The sequence below is a fragment of the Ochotona curzoniae genome, unplaced genomic scaffold, assembly GCF_017591425.1.
Source record: "Ochotona curzoniae isolate NIBS_2020 unplaced genomic scaffold, NIBS_Ocur_1.0 scaffold_1852, whole genome shotgun sequence".
In the NCBI taxonomy this organism is placed as follows: Eukaryota; Metazoa; Chordata; class Mammalia; order Lagomorpha; family Ochotonidae; genus Ochotona; species Ochotona curzoniae.
The window spans coordinates 23012279-23033726 of record NW_024467087.1 but is presented as its reverse complement, the minus strand read 5'-3'; the positions used below and the strand labels follow the sequence as shown (position 1 = coordinate 23033726).

General features: G+C 44.0%; 1 protein-coding gene across 1 annotated transcript in view; it reads left to right on the top strand.

Moving 5' to 3' along the window:
• The window catches only part of SLC25A43 (solute carrier family 25 member 43), a 43695-nt gene extending 29838 nt beyond the window's left edge, over positions 1-13857 (top strand). The window contains exons 4-5 of the mRNA XM_040999939.1: positions 12681-12815; positions 13513-13857. Coding sequence (XP_040855873.1) covers positions 12681-12815; positions 13513-13713 — 336 coding nt within the window. The 3' untranslated portion in view covers positions 13714-13857. The remainder of the gene's footprint in view (positions 1-12680; positions 12816-13512) is intronic.
• Positions 13858-21448: the final 7591 nt, after the last annotated feature.

Sequence of the window (21448 nt, the reverse complement as noted above, 5' to 3'; positions counted from 1 at the left end):
TGCCCTAAGGGTGGGAGCAGAACAAAAAGAAAAAGGAAAGCTTGAACCTCCCAGCTTCACTGATGAGAAAAAGGACATCAGGGTTGGAAAAAAAAAATGGTGTAAGGGCTTAGAAACTGACCAGCAGAGCGCTGGCTTAACCCTTGCAGGCTGCCATCACAAAATACCGTAATCTAGGTAGTTTAGAAGCATTAGACTTTCTCTGTCATAGTTGTAGAGCCTGAGAAGTCCCCAGGACAAGGCAGATTTGGTGTCTGGTGAGGGCCAGATTTCTGGCTCACCCTTCTCGTTCAACACCACCCACAAGTCTCTCCTTCTAGTAGCATTGCCTTGGGGAGCAGGTTTTCAGCATACCAGTTTTTAAGGGGATGCAAACTGAAAGAGCACAGCAAATCTGGCTTTGGGCAAGGAATGGTTAACTTCAGTGAGAGACAAAAAAAAAAAAAAAAAAAAAAACTTCAGAACTCTGAGCTGCTACCCGCCCCCCCCCCGCCCCCGCCCTTTAGTCCTTTGCAGCCTGGCAACGGGGAAAGCTGTATTCACAGTTTTTTGAGTCAAAGGCACTAAGGAATAGTGAACCTTGGGCAGAGATCAGCTGGCCAAGCCCAATATGACCATTGTTGCCGGGAGAGTCTGGGGAGAAAGCCCCAGGGGCTGGCTGAATCCCTGGAGCAATAGAGGGAAATCCCTTGGGTGAGATGGAGGTAAATCAGTATCAACACCCTGCCAGGAGGTGCTAACAATTCCAAGTTTTCTGCCTATTTCAACACTACTTGGTCTTTCTGCCTCCTTAAACACTTCTTGGTTGGCTTAGCATGTATTCTCAGTAAGAGTAGAGCCAGTCCTTTAGGGATGGCTGGGTTTCCAGGATTAACAAGGGTCATCCCTAAAGAATGTGAGGTGCTCTGTACCTTTAAAAAAAAAAGGATTATTCTTCAGAACCAGCTAGCCTATGCAGAAGTACCAAGAGTGCTGGGCTCTGTGCTATCTCTTAATGATAGGCAAAGAGGGAAGCCTTAGTTTAGTTTGTTGCATGTTCAGTTCCTTTGGATACCTTGCCCCTTTGGACACTAACTTCCACCTAAATAAGCAGCATTGCCTGGGCTATCTGGAAAAAGTAATCAAAGGATGCTTTTCCAAATCTAGGCAGATGTCTGACATCCTTGGTTTGAGCATTGTACTTAGAATAAAAGCAAAGGAAAATTCTCCCCTCTGGTTTGCTTTTTTTTTTTTAAGGTACAGAGCACCTCACATTCTTTAGGGATGACCCTTGTTAATCCTGGAAACTCAGCCATCCCTAAAGAACTGGCAAGGAGGGACGAGGGAGGAGCCTTCAAAATCCCACTGAAGGTGGAATGGTGATTGTAGAGAGTATATTTGTCATGACCCATGTTAAAAAGCAGAACACTGGAGTTAAGAGTACAGCGAAAGGACTATATTACTGTAAAACACAGGGGACAATGGTGAGGAAAAAAGGGGGATGGAGGGGAGGGAGGAAGCCCTATATTTGCAAAAATGGAAAATAATAATAATAATAATAGTAGGGTCAAGGGAAAGGAAAGCCCACGAAGGCCTGCGGTCAGGCAGGGAAGAGCTGCAGTTGCCTGTGAGATTATGTATGAAACCCCTGCCATGGAAGCTAAGGAGACTGCAACTTGCTTACACTGCCACTAGCATTGAGCCACCTCAGGAAGAGAACACCAATTTTCTTCTCTTCCTCCCTTCCCCCCAGAACTGTCACTTATTTTTGATAGCTGTGTTCATCCTGGGGTTTTAATGGGCAGACCAACTCAGCAGTTAACAGTTTGGGTTTTTGGGTTCCCACCCTGGCCCTTACTCCTGCGTGAATGTGAGTAAGGCACATTACTTCTTGGAGCCTCATCTTCCTCACCCATAGAACAGGGAGCCTCAGAACAGCACCTGCCTCCTGTACCCGCAGAGGATACTGCATGATGCTAACTCAGATGCGGAGCAGGACACAAAGTAAATATTCTCTGGAAAGCCACGCTGCTACTTTTACTATCCTGGAAACATCTCTTTAGAATCTATGCGTAGTATCGAAAGTTTGATTAGAAGGAGAGAAGCCAGCCCTGGGGTGTTTGTATTTCCTATGATGGTTGTAATAATGCAAATGATCTGGGATCCCAGAACCTCAGGAAACCCTTTCTGTTTGTAGCAAGGATGGAGGACAATTCACTGTTCTTTTGTCAGGTTAGTTTAACATGCATTTACTGAGAAGCCGCCACATGCAAGCAGTGCACACGTATATCATCGGCCTGTTCCCAGCCTGCTGCAAACAGCCACCTCCCAAACCCTCTCAGCCGCCTTCCTGTGCTCAGCCTGCTGCTCTGGGAGCCTCAGCAGCTCTACTCACTTGCATCTCAATTGCTCTCTCAGCACACCCAGCTGCCACTGCCCTGCTGCTACTACTGCTACTGCTTACACTGTGTTTCCCCACCCACTGCCACACGCAATGGCCACACAGGACCTTCCTGCTTCTCTTCTCTCTGTACAAGCAGAATACTAACCTACTGCTGTTTGCTGGCTCCCCACCACCCTCCCAAGCTGGGGGCAAGCCTTCTGAGCGGCCAGTCATCCCTCCAGTCTACCACTGCAGTGTTAAGACTACACTGTGTTGGGTACCAGGGGTCGCTTGCTGCCCATACCATTTGTGTGGGTGCCCCATCTGCAAAGCCCGGGTGCTCCCCAGCTGTGTAAAGCTAGCTGGCTAGTTGGGTCCCAGATATTTCAGGAGGAACACAGGTCAAGTGGCTACAGGACAGAAACATCCTTTTCCTCTGATCTGATGATTTGCTTTCAAAGGATTTATCACAAGATTCCAGCCTCCTACCTCAATTGCTTTCACACATTTGTGAACGGACCTCAAAAAGTTCATGGAAGCTAAAATTCAAAGATACTTTTTTGATGCACATGAATTTTGAAATATGTGTTTACAAGGGGTATTCAAAAAGTCTGTGGAAAATGTGCAATGTGCAAAAACTAGGAACAGTGGAGGCAATGGCAGGTTTGAAGTCCTAGATGCTGAAAGGAATGTGGAGTTGGGCCAACATCAAAGATTATATGAACTGGAAGGGGCATCAAGATCATGGAGTTTCTGGGGTCCCACACGGTAGCCTAGTGGCTAAAGTCCTTGCCTTGCATGCACTGGGATCCGATATAAACACTGGTTCTAATCCTGGCGGCCCCGCATTCCATCCAGCTCCCTGCTTGTGGCCTGAGAAAGCAGTTGAGGACGGCCCAAAGCCTTGGGACCTTGAACTGGCATGGGAGATCAGGAAGGGGCTCCTGGCTCCTGGCTCCTGGCTCCTGGCTTTGGATCAGCGCAGCTCTGGCCATTGTGACCACTTGGGGAATGAATCAATGGATGGAGGATCTTCTTCTCTGTCTCTCCTTCTCTCTGTATATCTGACTTTCCAATAAAAATAAAATAAATCTTTAAAAAAATCATGGAGTTTCAACCTCCACACTTGACATGTGAGGAAACTAAAGTGTAAATAAGTAAATGACGTGACCAAGATTATGCAGATAGCAGCAGAGCCAGGCCTGGCTCCCCTGCAAGTGGCAGTCTGGCATTCTAGTCTAAGTGGATTCAGTTTGGTCTTCAGCATATTTGTCTCTTCTCTAAGGTTAGGTAATCATAACAATGACATTAATAACGCATTAATTAATAATGACATTATTCAGTGCTTTCTCTATGTCAATGTTGTGAGCACTTTACATGTAGTAAAAGATTAAGTCAGAACATCAACAAGGGAGTTAGGATTGTTACCCTATTTTGTAAATGAAGAAACTGAGGCTCAGAAAGGTCAAGGCACTTGCTGAACATTATAGAACTAGTGAGTGTCAAGCCCAGTGTGGTAGCCTCGTGGCTAGATTCAGCATCCCATATGGGCACCAGTTTTGATTCTGGCAGCCCCACTTTCCACTTATATTTATATGTTATATATAATATACATTATATTATATAGCATAAATAAAATATTTTCTATAATAAATAAATAAGTAAATATTTTTAAGAATACTCTCTAAAAAAAAAAACTAATGAGTGCCAAAGCAGAGGCTCATTCCAAGCAGTCTGGATTTAGGGTCTCTGTGCTTTCCCCAGGAACTTCATCTTGTAAAAATGCTGCCTGATGGCAGTGTTGGGGTATAGCATATTGGTCTGTTACCTGCAATGCCGGATTAGGCTCTGATTTGAGTTCTAGCTGTTCAGCTTCTTCTCTTTTTCTAAGATTTATTTATTTTTATTCGAAAGTCATATATATACAAAGCGGAGGAGAGACAGAGAGAGAAAGATCTTCCATGTACTGATTCACTCCCCAAGTGGCCACAATAGCCAGAGCTGAGCTGATCCAAAGCCAGGAGCCAGGAACCTCTTCCAGGTCTCCCACACAGGTGCAGGGTCCCAAGACTTTGGGTCATCCTCAACTGCTTTCCCAGGCCACAAGAAGGTTGCTGGATAGGAAGTGGGGCTGCTGGGATCCATATGGGATCCTGGTGCATACAAGGCGCAGACATTAGCCACTAGGCTACCAAGTGGGGCCCCTAACTGCTCAGCTTTTAAGCATTTCCCTGCAGATGCACTCCCAGAGGTAGCAGCAGCAGAGGGTAGTCTGAGTTCTTCGGGCCCCTGCCGTTCATGTGGGAATCCTGAGTGGACTCCCAGCCTCCTCGCTTCAAGCCGGAACAGCTCCATTGCAGCCATCTGGGAAGTGAACCAGCAGATGGAAGATTTCTCTTTCTCTGAAAGATCTCTCTCCCTCTCTCCTCCTCTCCTCCCTTGCCTCCTCTCTCTCTCCTCCTATCTCCCTCTCTCCATCTCTACCTTAGTCTCCTCCTCTCCCTCTCCCTCTCTCCCTCTATCCCTCTGTAACTGCCTTTGCAACAAATCTCTCTTTAAAAAAAAATGCTGCTGATATTCAGGCCTTATCCTAGGTCAACTAAATCAGTCTCTAGGGGATCCTTTCATTATTGGTTTTTAAAAGCTTCCCTGCTCAGTCTAATGTGAAGCTAAGGGTCAAGAAACACTGGCACGGAGCTTAACCATTCCTTCTTTCTTTGGGGGTAACCATCCGCAGAACTTGTTCTTGTGTTCTGAAAGCCCATTTTATATGACCCATGTAGATGCACTTATTCATGCCATACCACAAGTTCCAGTTTTGCTTAGAGAATCCATTCAGTGTACATGCTGTAGCAGCTACATATACCAATGGCATGTGGAAGATAGCAAGTTTTCAAAAGATGAGCAGTTTTTTCAGTCCTGAGTGTTAGGAGAGAGTTGAGCTAATGATGCAGAGCTCAACTCTGAATCAGACCCATGTTCAAATCGATGCTTTGCTGCTTGTTCCATGATTTTGGAGACCAAGTGTTTATCTTTTCATGGACTCCATTTTGTCACCTGTAAAATATGGCTAGTAAGATAATGCTACCCATTTTGTGAGGCTTTTGTGAGAAATAAATGAGATGATATATTCAAAATACTCAGTGTTATACCTGTTACACCTGTCTCATGGCATTTAGTAAGTATTGGCCATTTCTCTGTTTTGTGACCAATCATGTGGCTTGTTGGAGCCTGTTCACAGGAAAACAGAAATACTGGAGAAAAGCTACTGTTGGCAGTGATATTAAAAGGAATTGGATTTGACAGTTAGTACTTGGTATGTATGTATGTATGAAGAGTTTTAGACCCTGAAGGCCAGAAGAACAAGGCAGGCTTGCCCTAGGCCTACTCCCATAAGTTTGCTGGTGTAAAGGTTGGTACTCAGATGACCCATCTGAAATAGACGGCCACAGCAGAAGCTTCAGCACAATCTAAGGCAGCACAAAACAGAAAGAAACCCAAATCAAAGAAAAAAGTGCAAAAGCAATTAGAAAATAAATGTGAACTCTGACTTTGTATATTGATGATAATAGAGAAGTATGAAGTTTCAAATGTGGAAATGAGATATAATTTAAGGAGCCATTATATTTGCAGATGAAATGACTTGTGGGAGTAGAGATAAAGAGAGATTGGCCACAAATTGCTGCTGTTGCTCTAGGTAATAGAACTTTGTTTTTATTTTTAGTGAGATGTTTTTGGATATATTTGAAATTATCCACAAGAAAATGTTTTTTGAGAGACAAACGCAAAGTGTCAGAACAGAAGGAAGGGAGAGACAGAAAAAGGGAGCGAGGGAGCAGAAGGAAAACATTTCAAGATCACCTGGTCTCAGATGACTAGGATTTTATTTGTCAGAAAAAGCACTCACAGTATTCAGAAGGTAAGAAGTGTGACTGGATGTAGAGTATCTATTACTCAGAATTCTTTAAAAAGTAAAGATCCTATATCATATGTATATACATACATCCATATATAGAGATGGGGATTTATTTTTAAGGAAATGGCCCATGGAATTGGGAATGGCACATCCAAAGTCCACAGGATGGCCTGACAGGCTGCAAAACTCGGAAAGAGTTAACGGCACATTTCCAGTTCAAAGAGAACCTGCTCAGAGAATTCCATTTTCCTTGAGGAACCTCAGTATTTGGTTTTGTTTGTTTGTTTGTTTTTCTTTGAAAGCATTCAATTCATTGGCTTAGGCTCACTCATATAATGAAACTCAATATGCTTTATTCAGTTTGCTGGTTTAGGTGTCTGGCCATCAGGATGTTCATGTTCCATATCAAAGTGCCTGTTCTTCACTGTCAACTCTGGCTTCCCACTTCTTGCTAATACAGACTCCAGGAGATTACAGTGATCACTTAAGTACTTGCTTTCCTGCCACCCTTGTGGGAGCTCTGGATTGCATTTCTGGCATTGGTCCTGGCCATTGTTGACTTTTAAGCAATGGACCATTGAGTCAGAAATACTTCTTTGTCTCTATCTCTCTCTCTGTCTCCACATCCCTCCCCTCTCTTCCTCTCTGCTTCTTCAATAAATTAATTAGTTAAAAATAAATCTGAAACTCATCTTAAAAATACTTTCACAACAATTTCTAGACTGGTGTTTGACCACAAATCTGAGTATTATGGCCTAACCAAGGTGAATTGTAGAATTAATCACAAGGTGATGATGGGAAATGACACTGGGAAGACTGGCATAAAGGGTGTTGAATTATGTGAAATTTTTCTTTGTAAAATGTCTGAAAAATTCTAAGAAATTTTTCTTTGGAAAAGTGGGAATGACTGGAAGTTTCTGAGCAGCATCTGATGAATTTGGAAAAGTGCCCAGCTACAGCATGAAGGGAGAATTGGAGAGGGCAGAGACAGGAAGAAGTCAGGAGACAGTGTGTGATGTGAGATACTGACAGTGGACCAGAAAAGTAGCTAAAGCATAGGGTTTAATGCAAGAAGTTTCATACCATCAGGCTGAGAAGTCGGTAGAGACCAAGTCATAGAGGCCTGACTAAGCCACAGTGAAAAGCCATGCTTTCTCTGAGGCCTATGGGGACATACTTAAAAGTGAAGGTCAAGGGAGTAACCCAGTTGTATCATTTTGATTGCCAGATGGGGAATGAGCACCATTAGACCAGCTAGAAGACATTTGTAGTAGAGGTAAAAAATGATAGTAGCTTGAACTATGATGATGTCAGTAAAAAAGGAAGAAAAGAAAAGAAAAGCCTACTCAGCAGTTTAATCTTTTGCCTGTGTAGACACTGTGTTTGTGTGTTTGTTTGTTTGATAATGTTTTCTTTTTTAATATATATATATATATATAGGAAAGGCAGATTTATAGACAGAAGGAGAGACAGAAAGAAAGATCTTCCATCCACTGGGTTCACTAAGTTGCTAATGGCTGGAGTTGAGATGAGCTGAAGCCAGGAGCCCAGAGCTTCTTCTGAGTCTCCCACGTGAGTGCAGGGTCCCAAGGCTTTGGGCCGTCCTCGACTGCTTTCCCAGGCCACAAGCAGGGAGCTGGATGGGAAGTGGAACAGCTGAGATATGAACCAGAACCCATATGAGATCCCAGCACATGCAAGGCAAGGATTTAGCCACTAGGCTATCACACCAGGCTCAAACTCTGTGTTTTTAAGCATAGAACATTGATCCTTCAAGCTAGATTAATGAGGAAAGACATAATAGCCATTAATATAGCCTAATGAACTGAAGGACTTCATTGCTTGCCATACCAGCAACTGAAAATTCTAACAACCAAAGGCTTTAATCAACCAAGGATGATCAACATGAGCTGGGGAATATTTAAATTCCTTGCCAAAGGAAGCCTACTAAAACATCTGTTTGCTACTAATTATAGATAACATTATTGAGCACATAGATAAAATGATGTAATTTTACTAGAAGATCCCGAGTTCCTTTCCATTTGAGTCTGGGTTTTGGAGACTGAGTTCTCAGGATCCATCAGTAATCAAGGCCTTGAAGATGTGGAATTGGAGAGCAAGAATCAGCCACATTTTGTGGTAAGAGGCAGAAAAAAAAAAAAAACAGAAAGGCCAAAGGCCTGGTTTGAGTCACTAAAATTTTATTTTAACACTATTCTGATATAATGTGTTCATATATTCTTTCTTTAAAGATTATATTATTTATCTGAAAACATGACAGGAAGAGAGAGAGAATTTCTTTATATTGCAAAGACAGATTTACAGAGAAAAGGAAACACAGAAAGATCTTCCATCTGCTGGTTCACTCCCCAAATGGCCTCATTGGCCAGAGCTGAGTCAAATCAAAGCCAGGAGCTTCTTCTAGGTCTCCCACGCAGTTGCAGGGCCCCAAAACTTTGGAACATCCTCTGCTGCTTTCCTAGGCCATAAGCAGGGAGCTGGATAACAAGTGGAGCAGCGGGGACATGAACTGGTGCCCATATGAGATCCTGGTGGTTGCAAGGTAAGGATTAGCTAGTTGAGCTATTGTGCCAGCCCTGACTCCGAAATTCTATCTGTAGCCCTGACCTCTTCTTGTGAACTTTAGATTTATGTTTAGCTGCCTATCTCCTGAATGTCTCACGTTTGAGTGTTTTCATTCATCCTCAAAATGCAAACAAAAATCAGCATGGCTTCTCCCCCAGTTCCCCTCTCCCCACCTTAGTTACTGTCACTTCCATCTACCTGGAAGAAACTTTGGAGTCATCCTTGGCTTTGCCTCTTACGTTGTTATCCAGTCCATTAGCCAATCCTGTTAACTCTACCTTCAGGGTATTCCCACTATCTGACTGCAGCCCATAACCCTGATACCAGCATCCCAGTCAAATCTACTACCATCATCTGTTGCTGAAATTATTGCAGTAAGCTTTAAAACAACTTGAATTCCACCCTTTCCTTGGCCCTTTAGTCTTTCTCAGTAAAACAGCCAAAGTGACCTTTGTTGAGACATAAATGAGGTCATACCACTGCCCAGCAACTCCTCAACTCTGTTACAATCAAAGTGCTAAAATTTGTGTATCACTCTTATGCAGTCTGTCACTATTTATTTCTCTGAAGTCAGACACTATCGCTCTTTATTTTCTTCAATCTGTTCCCACTACACTAGCTTCCCTGTTGCCTCTCTGAAAACCTAGAAATGTTCCTACAACAGAGCCTTTACAGATACCACTTCTTTAATCAAAATCATTGTCTTAATCAAAAAGGTATATTCCCCAGGGGGCCAGAGCCATGGCATAGCAAGCTAATCTTCCATCTGTAGTGCCAACATGCCATATAAATGCCAGTTCTCATCCCAGCTGCTCCATTTCTAATCTAGCTCCTCAGATGCTCTTTCCAATCTAGCTCCCTACTGATGGCCTAGGAAAGCAGTGGAGGATGTCTGAAGGCCTTGGGACTCTGTGCCCATATGGGAGACCCAGAAGATGCTCCTGGTTTTGGATTGGCTCCACTCCAGAGCTTGTGGCCATCTGGAGAAAGAGCCAGTAGATAAAAGATTTCTCTGCCTCTCCTTCCCTCCATAAATCTGCCTTTCAAATAAAAATAAATAAATCTTTTTTTTAAGGGAGGCATATTCTCATTAAGGTCTTGAACACCTTAATAATATCAGCATTCGCTGGAAACTTCCACCTCTCTCCTGCTTTTATTCTCTCCAGGGCACTCATGGCTTTTTGATATCGGGTGTAATGTACTTATTTTCGCTATCTATCCACTCTTCCCTTGCAAGCAGAATTTTAGCTCCATGGGAACGGCAGCTTTTGTCTGTTTGGTTCGTTGCTGCATCTTGAGTGGCACATAGAAGGTACTCAATAAACACTTGAGTAAGGGGAGAGTCTTCAGAGAAGATAATGGACACTAATGAGAGTACATTAAAAAAAAAAAAAAAAAAAGCCGGGAAGGCGCAGTCAGTACGGCTGGGGTAACCATGCCTTTCATGTTGGCAGAGTTGACTTGAAGGGTCTTGTCCAGCTTGTGGAGGGGTCTGGGTTTTATCCTCTTGGTGGAAGAAAGGTAGAGGAATCAGAGGTTCAAATGGATGCATTCTATATTTTGAAAGATGGATGGGAAAAGATGGAAATGGATTCAAGGGGCCAGCACCAATGGTTACAGTAATCCATGCATGAAGGGGTGGTAGCCTGAACTCAGGGGTCACACTGGGAGTGAAGGGGAGGGGGAAATCTGAGAAATGTTATATTGGGAAGATAAAATAGATAAGATGCAATGATAGATAAAACTATTGAAGCTGAATAAATCAAAGGAATCTTAAGTGTCTAATTCGGGGCAGCTGGTTGAATGGCAGGATTTTTACCAAGATAAGAAATAGAAAGAAGCAAACTGGGACCATGAGGGAGAAGGGCAACAGGGGGTTCCAGTTATATTGTGTTTTGGCCAGTGCTATTCAGGACATAGATATTCAGTAGGAAACTGAGGGATTGTTTGGTTTTGGTTTGGTTTGGTTTGTTTGGAGCTCAGTAGGCAGCTTGCAAGAACTCTGCAAGTGAATAGTGTTGAAAGCTGTAACTGGGAGGTGAGAGGCAGTGTGATAGCTCAGTGGTTAATCATCTGCCTGCAAGTGGCAGCATCCCGTATGGGCTTGGGTTCGTGTCCTGGCTGCTCCACTTCCCATCCAGCTCCCTGCTTGTGGCCTGGGAAAGCAGTGAATGATGGCCCAAAGCCTTGGGACACTGTACCCACATGGAAGACCCAGAAGAAGCTCCTGGCTCCTGCCTTTGTATTGGCTCAGCTCTGGCTGTTGTGGCCACTTGGAGAATGAAGCAGTGGATAGAAGATCTTATCTCTGTCTCTCCTGCTCTCTCAGTAAGTCTGCCTTTCCCATAAAAAATAAATAATTCTTTTAAAAAAAAGAAAAAGAAAAAAATCAAACACACACACAACTAGAAGTAGAATTTCCTGTAACAGCTGTATAAATTGAGGGCAATTGGGATCTGCTGGATTTTGTAGCTACATATTAGGACTCCTAATTCAGTAAGGAAATGGTCCAAAAGTATGCATTGAATTTTACAATAAGGAGGTCACCATATTCAGCACATATCATTTATTGAAATAATTACTGAAATCTGTGTGTTAAACACACTGAGTAGGGGCCCGACACAGTGGCCTAGCAGCTGAAGTCATTGCCTTGCACACGCTGGGATTCCAAATGCGCACCGGTTCTAATCCTGGCTGCTCTACTTCTCATCCAACTCCCTTGTTATGGCCTCAGAAAGCAATAAAGATGTCCCAAAGCCTTGTGACCCTGCACCCGCGTGGAAAACCTGAAAGAAACTCTGGCTCCTGGCTTCAGATCAGCTCAGCCCCAGCCATTGTGGCCACTTGGGGAATGAACCAGCAGATGGAAGTTCTTTCTCTGTCTCTCCTCCTCTCTGTAAAATGCCTTTCAAATAAAAACAAGTAAGTGTTAAAAAAAAAAATAGTAAGCAGTATTGAATCAAATGCAACAAAAATCTCTGTTCCCACATATGTGAAATTCTACTTGGGGTGAGGAGAAGACAGTGAGTACACTGAGGATGTAAAAGCCAGAAAATAATATAAGCGATCTTGTGAACTTTGTGGGCCTGGCACGGTAGCCTAGTGGCTAAATCCTCACCTTGTCTACGGCCATACCACCCTGATCGTGCCTGATCTCGTCTAAATCCTCGCCTTGCATGCTGCAAGATTCTGTATGGGAGCTGGTGGTGTCCTGGTAGCCCCACTTCCCATCCAGCTCCCTGCCTGTGGCCTGGGAAAGCAGTCGAGGACAGCCCAAAGCCTTGGGACCCTGCACCCACGTGGGAGACCCGGAAGAAGCTCCTGGCTCCTGGCCTCAGATCGGCGCAGTTCAAGTTGTTGCAGTCACTTGGGGAGTGAATCATTGGAAGGAAGATCTTCTGCTCTGTCTCTCCTCCTCTGTATATCTGACTTTCCAATAAAAAATAAATAAATCTTTAAAAAAAATGGGTATGTTTGTCACTTCTACATGGTATAAGTAGGGAGGAAAACAAAGTGTAAGACTGAATGTATCCCAGATCCCGTTTCCTTCAAAGAAAAAAAGAAAGAAAGAAAGAAAGAAAGAAAGAAAGAAAGAAAGAAAGAAAGAAAGAAAGAAAGATTGATTTGAACAAAGGCTCCTGATTTTATTGTATGCTGTTCCTGCTAAGCCCCTGAACTAGGAAGAACACTGCAGTAACCATTCTTGGTCATCATTTTGGCCGGGAGCATAAACAGCCAGAGCCCAGACTTGCAGCCCTGGCTACCTTGCTGTTTTCTGATAGCAGACTCACCTCTTCCCACTCTGTTTGCTCTCAGGCTCAGAGCCCCTGTCTTCCCCACCACGGAGGAGTGGATGTCCAGTTCTCAGGAGCAGCGGACTGCTTTCGGCAGATAGTGAAGGCCCAGGGCGTCCAGGGGCTCTGGAATGGATTGACAGCCAACTTGCTGAAGGTGAGAGGAGTGGCCCGTCTCTACTGCTTCTCTGCCTCCTCCAAGTCTGCCCTCCTCTCTTGTCAGTGCCCCTCTGTTACTGATGGTAGTGCGGGGCTCATGAACGTAGGCTGTCAGCCCTAAAGAGAGATTAACCTATGCCATGGTAGCATGGCATCCCAGAGGAACTATTTAGTGTAGGGGAAACATGAGGATTTGTGGACTTCTAAGGAGAATATACCCCCGCACATCGTAAAAATATATACAAAACTAGGTATACATATATATCATTATGTATGCATTCATATGTATGTATATGTGTATATGTTCCCATAATGTATACATTATGTTCCCAAAAAAACCCTCTATGATCACAGAAACAGGCCTGAGAATTCTGGACTGACCTTGCATTGCTGGCATGTTAATGATTCCAATCCAGGCCAGCATATATCAACGTACAGGATTATGTGTCTAAATGGGTCTATACGTACATGAGTTCAGAGCCAGTGCTTGTCCACAGCACACACTTCAGTCACTATCATTCCTCTCCCCTGGCCTCAGTGCGCCCAATTCGCTTTTACCATCTTCCCGGATTTCAGAAAGAGTTATCATATTGTACTGCCTGTAGCACTTAGCCCAGCGTATCCCGACCTAGGATGGCTACAAATGCGGTGGCATTTTCTAAGAGTCTAACATGACTTTCATTTTGATTTGACAGATAGTCCCATATTTTGGAGTTATGTTTAGCACCTTTGAGTTCTGCAAGAGAATCTGTCTTTACCAAAATGGTTACATTGTGTCTCCTCTGAGCTATAAACTGACCCCAGGGGTAGACCAGAGCTTGAAGCCCCAAGAACTAAGGGAGTTAAAGAAGTTCTTCAAAACTGGAAACCTGAAGTCAAAAAAACCAACTCTGTAAAAATGATATGGAACTGAAAGTGCACTGACTGAAGGCATGTCACGACCACAGGCATAGCCTCCTGAGATTGGTGCGGTGGCACAGTATATCAAGCCTCAGCCTGCAGTGCCAACATCACACATGCGCACCCATTCAAGTCCTGGCTGCTCCACTTCTGATCCAGCTCCCTGCTAATGTGCCTCAAAAATCAACAGAAGATGGCCCAAGTTGCTGGGCCCCTGCTACCCATGTGTGAGACCTGGCACAGACTCCTGGCTTCTGACTTTAGACTGACGCAACTCTGGCTGTTGAAGCCATATGGAAGTGAACCAGCAGATGGAAGATCTGTTTCCCCTTCTCTCCCTGTAATACTGCCTTTCAAATAAATATCTAGATCTTTATATATACAGCTTCTAGCTATGGACACATGGAATGACTGGGAAGGAGCTCCCACCTGCGGCTCTTGCAGAGAAGTCTGACTTCATATCTCCTCAGAGCTCCAAATTGATGCCACCTGTACTGTGGGGGGGGGGGGCAGGGGAAGAGAGTCCTGCCACCATGGGGTCAACATGGCATCCTACCATAGTCCACAATCAAAGTTTAACGGTAGAAAATATGCAATGCATGTTCTGGATGAAAACATGGCAGCAAAGGAAGAGCATTGTTGGGACACTTCAGCCTGTGAACCCATGTGGGAGACCTGGATGGAGCTCTAAGCTCCTGGTTTTAGGCTGGCCCAACCCTGGCCATGTATGTACATACACACATTTATAGAGGTTTTCAATGTGTTGAAAATATTTTTCCAATTAAACTGATATTCCAAACAAAAATAATGTGTTACTCATCTGTTATTAATCTGATTTCTAAAACTACACTCAGTTACCAATGCCACAGCATAGCACGTTAAACCTATCAAGTACCCATGTGGGCACCAGTGAAAGTTCCAGCTGCTCCACGTACCATCCAGCTCCCTGCCTATGGCCTGGGAAAACAGTGAAAGATGGACAAAAGCCTTGGGACCCTACACCCACATGGGAGAACCAGAAAGAAGCTTCTGGCTTCTGGATTCAAATCCACCCACTTCTGGCCATTGTAGCCATTTTGGGAGTGAATCAGCAGATAGAAGATCTTTATCTTTCTCTCTCCTTTCTCTCTCTTTCCTTTTCTCTCTCTCTAACTCTGCCTTTCAAAATAAAAATAAATCTCTTTAAAAAAAATAAAAACGGAAAAATAGGGCCCAGCACGATAGCCTAGTGGCTAAAGTCCTCACCTTGAACATACTGGGATCCCATATGGGTACCGGTTCTAATCCAGGCAGCCCTGCTTCCCATCCAGCTCCCTACCTGTGGCCTTAGAAAGCAATTGAGGATGGCCCAAAGCCTTGGGCCCCTACACCCAGGTGGGAGATCAGGAAGAAGTTCCTAGCTCCTGACTTCAGATTGGCTCAGCTCCGGCCGTTGTGCTCACTTGGGGAGTGAATCATCAAACGGAAGATCTTCCTCTCTGTCTCTCCTCCTCTCTGTATATCCACCTTTGCAATAAAATAAATCTTTAAAAAAGGAACAGAAAAATAAACGTTTATTTTTCAGTTTGATGGGTATAGGTGGCTGAGAGAGGCACAAGTACAAAAGTCTGGTTGGCAGGAAAGGTTTGAAGGCAAAAGAGATGAGTTAGTGAGCGGTGAGCAAGTGAGCAGTAACACAAGCGATAAACCTGAGCGATCTTATGGGATCACATCAGCCAGAACAAGAAGTTCCATTTCATTCAACATACAGTGATTGAATATACACCAAGTAAATACAAACTGCTCAAAATCTTCAGGTTCTCAGAAACTTGTCTTTTTTTTTTAGAAACTTGCCATTTTTAAACATACCCAAATAACTCATTTTTCCCCAACAGTTATGGCAGATTGTGTTGTAGGAAATGGTAGCATGGCAGTTAATACACACATCTGTAACCCACTCTGTTCAGGTTGGGGGGGCAGGGCTGGGAGCAGTTTGTGTGTCATTGATGCTGCCAAGCTCAGGCCCTAATCGTGTACTTGTACAGCCATTCCTTTCAGAGCTGCTTCTCCGTCTTCATGGTCTCTTCCTGCTCACTGAGCCAGAGGCATCTCTTCTCGGGCCACAGATCCAGGGGCTTGCATTTACTGCCCACGTAGGAGTCTTTCTGCTTTTCTCTCTGCAAAAATGTATCTTTGAAATAAATAAATCTTAAAAAAAAAAAACAGGAAACACAGCAGGTAGGACACACGTGGAGTCATTGAGCTGGCAGCAAGCCTTAGGTGTTGGGGACAGAGTGAGAAGACTGGCTTCTTGGAATGATTCCAAACTCCCTGGCACTATGGACAGTATGGGACAAAAAGCAGATAAGGCCCTTGTCATCGCTGGACTCCTACTTTAGCAAAGGTGGCTGACAATAAACAAGTAAACGAATCAGCACGTTACTTCCTGAATTACAGGTCATATTGCTATGAGGGCAATAAACAGGGTACTTGATTAGAGAATTATCTGAATGGAGAGGAAAGCCAGAGAAGCTGCTCTTATTTGTGATGACGCCGAAGCAGAAAGTGTGCACCAACTAGGTACAGAGGTAGGGGATGAGCACTCATGGTTAACAGAAACAAGTGTGAAAGTCTGGTTGTGGGGGAAGGTTTGGCAAACACAAAGGAGGTGAGTTGAAAAGAGCAGTGAGCAAGTGAGCGAGTCATAACAGAAAAAGATAGAAAGATCTTATGGGGTCACAGGGTCCAGAGCAAGCAGCTGCATTTTATTCAGAATACAGTAGCAAGTCCTTGAAGTTTTCTAACAAATAAAGGCAACAACATCTGATTTTCAATTTTAAGAGATGGCCCTGGGTGTTGGCTGCAGAATGGAGGGCAAGGGAGGGAGTTTGTGAGTAGAAAGCCCGATCATAGAAGTCTAGGCAAGAATCAGTGGCTAGGGCTGCCAATGATGGCAACAAATATGGGACAGAATGGAGAATTTGAAGACAGATTTTGGAACGGGGCTTAGCAGAAATTACTGAAGGGATACTGGGGATAAAAGGTGATCAAGAATTGTCCCTAAGGTTGGGACTTTGGAGGGGGTGAGTGAGGAAGACTGGGGAGAGCCAGGGTTTTAGTGGAGGAAGGAATTAAAAGTTGTATTTGGACTGTTTCAATCTGAAACGCCAAGGAGACACTCAAGCAGAAAAATCAAGTAGATAATTGGATAGAAGAGAGGCTGTCTGTGTTAAGCATCCAAACCAGGTGTGGTGGCTGATTGTCCCCCAAAGCTGTCCACATACTGATTTCCAGAGCCTCAGAATATGCTACCCTCCAGGATGAGAGACTCTGCACATGAGATTATGGGTTACAGATGCTGAGACAGAGACACCAGCCTGGATGATCAGCAGGAGCAGCCCAACCACAGGAGAGCCTACTAGAGGGCTAGGAAGGCAGACAAGTGGCTTTGAGAAATGTGCAGAGAGAAAAGGCAGGCGGATCAAGGCATGAGCAGGAACTAACTCGCCACTGGTGGATCTGAAGACAGAAGTTGCCCCAGGAGCACCTTGCATTATTCTCAGTGGCTAAATCCTCACCTTGTAAGCACTAGCATCCCATATGGGGACCAGTTTGTGTTCTGGCTGCTCTGCTTCCCATCCAGCTCCCTGCTTGTGGCCTGGGAAACCAGTCGAGGACGGCCCAAAGCCTTGGGACCCTGCACCCTCATGGGAGACCTGGAAGAAGCTCCTGGCATCTATCAGCTCAGCTCTAGCCATTGCGGCCACTTGGGGAGTGAACCAGCAGATGGAAGATCTTTCAGCCTGTCCTCTGTAAATCTGCCTCTTAAATAAAATAAATAAATCTTTTTAAAAAATAGTGCCCAGGGGCCAAGGGATGCCGATAACCTCTAGAAACTGAGAATGATCCCCTGATGACAATCAACAAGAAAATGGGCTCTTCAACCCCTGTAACCAGAAACAATTCAACCAATAACCTGATTGAGCCAGAAATCAGATTCCGACCACCCCCCCACCGACCCCAGAGCTTCCAGAGAGGAACACATGCCTGCCAACACCTTGACCTTGACCCAGTGGTAAGTGATTATAGTAGCAATGTGACACTAATGATCCAGACTATCATTAGAAGTTATTTCAGAACACCAGGAACAGGTCTGGAGCTCAGCTAAAAGTGATGGCTGGTAATCCATGTCTAGGTGTTCTCAGCAGATGTGTGATCTTTAAACCCGAGAGACTAGTCAGCAAGAAGATGACAAGAAACTCCTGGGGGAAGAAGGGACAACAAAAAGTGACACCAAGGAGATGCTGGCAAAAAAAAAAAAAAAAAAAAAAAAAAAAAAGCCTCAAATGGCAGGAATTGGGGCACAGCAAGCTAAGTCTTTGTTTTTGTTTGCAAGGCCCACATTCCATTTTAGAGTGCACAGTGCAAATCCCAGCTACTCTGCCTCCAATCAAGAATCCTGCCAATGCATCTGGGAGGAAAGAAATGATGTTCAAGAGACTTGGATATAGTTCCTGGCTTCTCTCTCTCTCTCTCTCCACCCCCCCTTCCTCTCTCCCTCCCTCCCTCCCTTACAAAAACATACATACTAACATACTGGCAAGTGAAGATACATTGCAGTATGCATCTCTACTCCCAAATAACAGGAGGACTCCCAATGAAATTTAAATATTTCTTGACAATATGACACTAGATTTTCTACTTTTGCCTTGAAATAGCAGAATGTTAAACTGTTACTAAGGCATTATACTATTGTAATAATACGAGGGGAAGTGTTGGTAGGGCAAATAGGGAGGGAGAAACTGGAGCAAAAAGGGGGAATCCCTATGCCTACAAAACTATATCATGGAAAATAATAACAACAATAAAAATTACTTAAAATAAATAAACCCTTTAAAAAAAGAGGCCCCAAGATGTAGAGGAAATAGAATTTTCATATTCTGTTATTAGGAATGTAAAAGGTACAATCACTTTGGGAAAAACACTGGTAGCTCCTTGAGTGATTCAACATAGAGTTATCACAAAACCCAGCAACCCCATCCCTAGGTAGACACCCCCAGAAATGAAAGCAAATGCTCACACAAAAACTGGTACAGAGATGTTTACAGGAGCATTATTCAGAAAAAGAATCGAAGTAGAAATAACCCAAATATCCACCAACTAGTAAACAAATAAATGAAATGGAGCATATCCATAAAAATGCAATAACACTTAGCAATAGAAATGAATTCACTATTGATATATACAATAGATGAATTGCAAAATACAATATGCCAAGTGAGAGAAACCAAACAAAAAAGAGAAAGTACATTCTGCATGATTCCATTTATACAAAATTCCACGAAATGCAAAGTAATCTATAGTGACAGAAAGCAGATCAACACTTCATAGCCAGCATACACAGAAAAGAGAGAAAGAGGTGCAGGCATTGGATGGGACAGTGAACACACTGCTTGGGACACTCATATGCCATATCAGAGAGCCTAGCTGGAAGCCCCAGGTCTGCTTACAAGTCCAGCTTTCTGCTCATGTGAACCATGAGAGGCAGCAGAGGATGGCCCAAGTCCTTGGGGGTGTTTTCACCTATCTGGGAGATCCAGATGGAGCTCCAGATATTTGGTTACTATCTGGCCCAGCCCAGGCTGCTGCAGGCATTTAGGGAGTGAATTGGTGAATAGGCGATCTTGCTCTCTATCTTTCAAATAAATTAATTAAATATTTAAGAAAAAGAAATATGGGCCTAGTGTGATAGCCTAGTGGCTAAATCCTCACCTTTCATACACCAAGATCCCATATGAGCACTGGTTTGTATCCCAGTGCCCCTGCTTCCCATCCAGCTCCCTGCTTGTGGCCTGGGACAGCAGTTGAGGATGGCACAAAACCTACGGACCCTGCACCCGTGTGGGAAACACAGAAGAAGCTCCTGGCTCCTGGTTTCGGATTGGCTCAGCTCCAGCCTTTGTGGCCACTTGGGGAATGAATCAGTGGATGGAAGATCTTCCTCTCTGTCTCTCCTCCTCTCTGTATATCTGACTTTCTAATGAAAACAGATAAACCTTAAAATAAAAGAGATGCCTACAAAATTAAAAAAAAAAAAACTTTATAGTAAATGCTGAAATGGCCCATAAGTGTCCCTAGAAACGGTATTTTTCCAAAATCTTTAGGATTTTCCAGTAACAACACATTAGTCATATCCTACAGCAATCCATCCACTTTCATAGAACTCACATTTTAGAATGTAAATTCTGTGGTATAGTAGGCTAAGCCTACACTTGTGACACCACATCTCACATGGGCACCGGTACGTGTCCAGGCTGCTGCACTTCTGATCCAGCTCCCTCCTTATGGCCTGGGAGACCCAGACGAAGCTTCTGGATTCCAGCTTCGGGTTAGCTCAGCTCCAGCTGTTGTGACCAACTGGGAGAGTAATCCAGCAGACAGAAGAAATTTCTCTCACTCAAAAAAAAGTAAGTAAAGCTTAGAAAGTAAGTAAATTATTGCTGAACTGGTTTATCTTCATAAAGTTTCTACCACTTTGTGTTAATTCCACAGATGATGTCCAATTCTCTTCTGACATTCCTTCAGTTGTAAGGATAACCCCCTGCCTCTCTCTGAATGTCTCCCAATCCTTGAGCCATTTCTCCCGACCTGATCACTTTTCTGATTGTCCTCTTTGACCATGTTCCAGTTTGTGCATGTCCTCTTAAACCTGGCATTCAGAATGGAGCATAAACTCTATGGGATGATCCCGAGAAATCTAAATGGGACTGAAGGTCTCCATGATCCTTTTACTATCATTCTCTTAGCCCAGTTCAAGATTTATTAGCATTTCTTGGCATGGCCAACTCAATCAAGAAGTGACTACCAGTTCTTTTTCATACATGCTACCATCAAGCTCTGTCCCCTCATCCTGAAATGCCTTCCACTAAACAGAACATTAGAAACCTTTATTGCAGTCCTTCCCATTTTATAAGCATGGGTTTATCCTGGACTTTAGCCCTTATGACTCAGTTCCTACAGGTTTGTGATACCCTTTATCCTGGGAAGCTTAGTCTTCCTTCTGTGCTTACTAGGTGTGATAGTACTTTCCAAATCTGAGCTCAGGGGCCAGAGCCATGGTGTAACGCACTAAGCCTCCACCTACAGCAACAGCAATCCATATGAGCACCAGTTCATATCCCAGCTTTTCCACTTCTGATTCAGCTCCCTGCTTATGGCCTGGGAAAGCAGTGGAGAGTGACCCAAGTGCTTGGCCTCCTGCACCGATGTGGGAGAACCGGAAGAAGCTACAGGATTCAGACTGACTGGTGCTTATATGGGATGCTATTGCTGCAGATGCAATCTTCTTATGGATTATTCTTGGAGGAGCTCATATTTTCTCTTTATTTAATTATAAGGATTTTTTTTAATTCAAAAGTCAGAATTAGCTAGAGAGAGAAAGAGAGACCTTCCATCCACTAGTTCATTCCCCAAATAGCCTCAACAGCAAGTTGCTGCAAGTGCTGGGCAAGGTTGAAGCCAGGAGTTTCATCTAAGTCTCCCATGTGGGTGCAGGGGCCCAAGACTCTGAGCCATCCTTCGCTGTTTTCCCAGGCCATAAACAAGGAACTGGATGTGAAGTAGAGCAGCCAGGATACGGGATCCTGGCACGTTCAAAGCAAGGACTTCAGCTGCTTGGCCGCCGCACCGGGCCCAGTGCTTCTTCATTCTTAGGAGAAGTGTAGTTATCAGCAAGCCAGTGAGAATCCATCA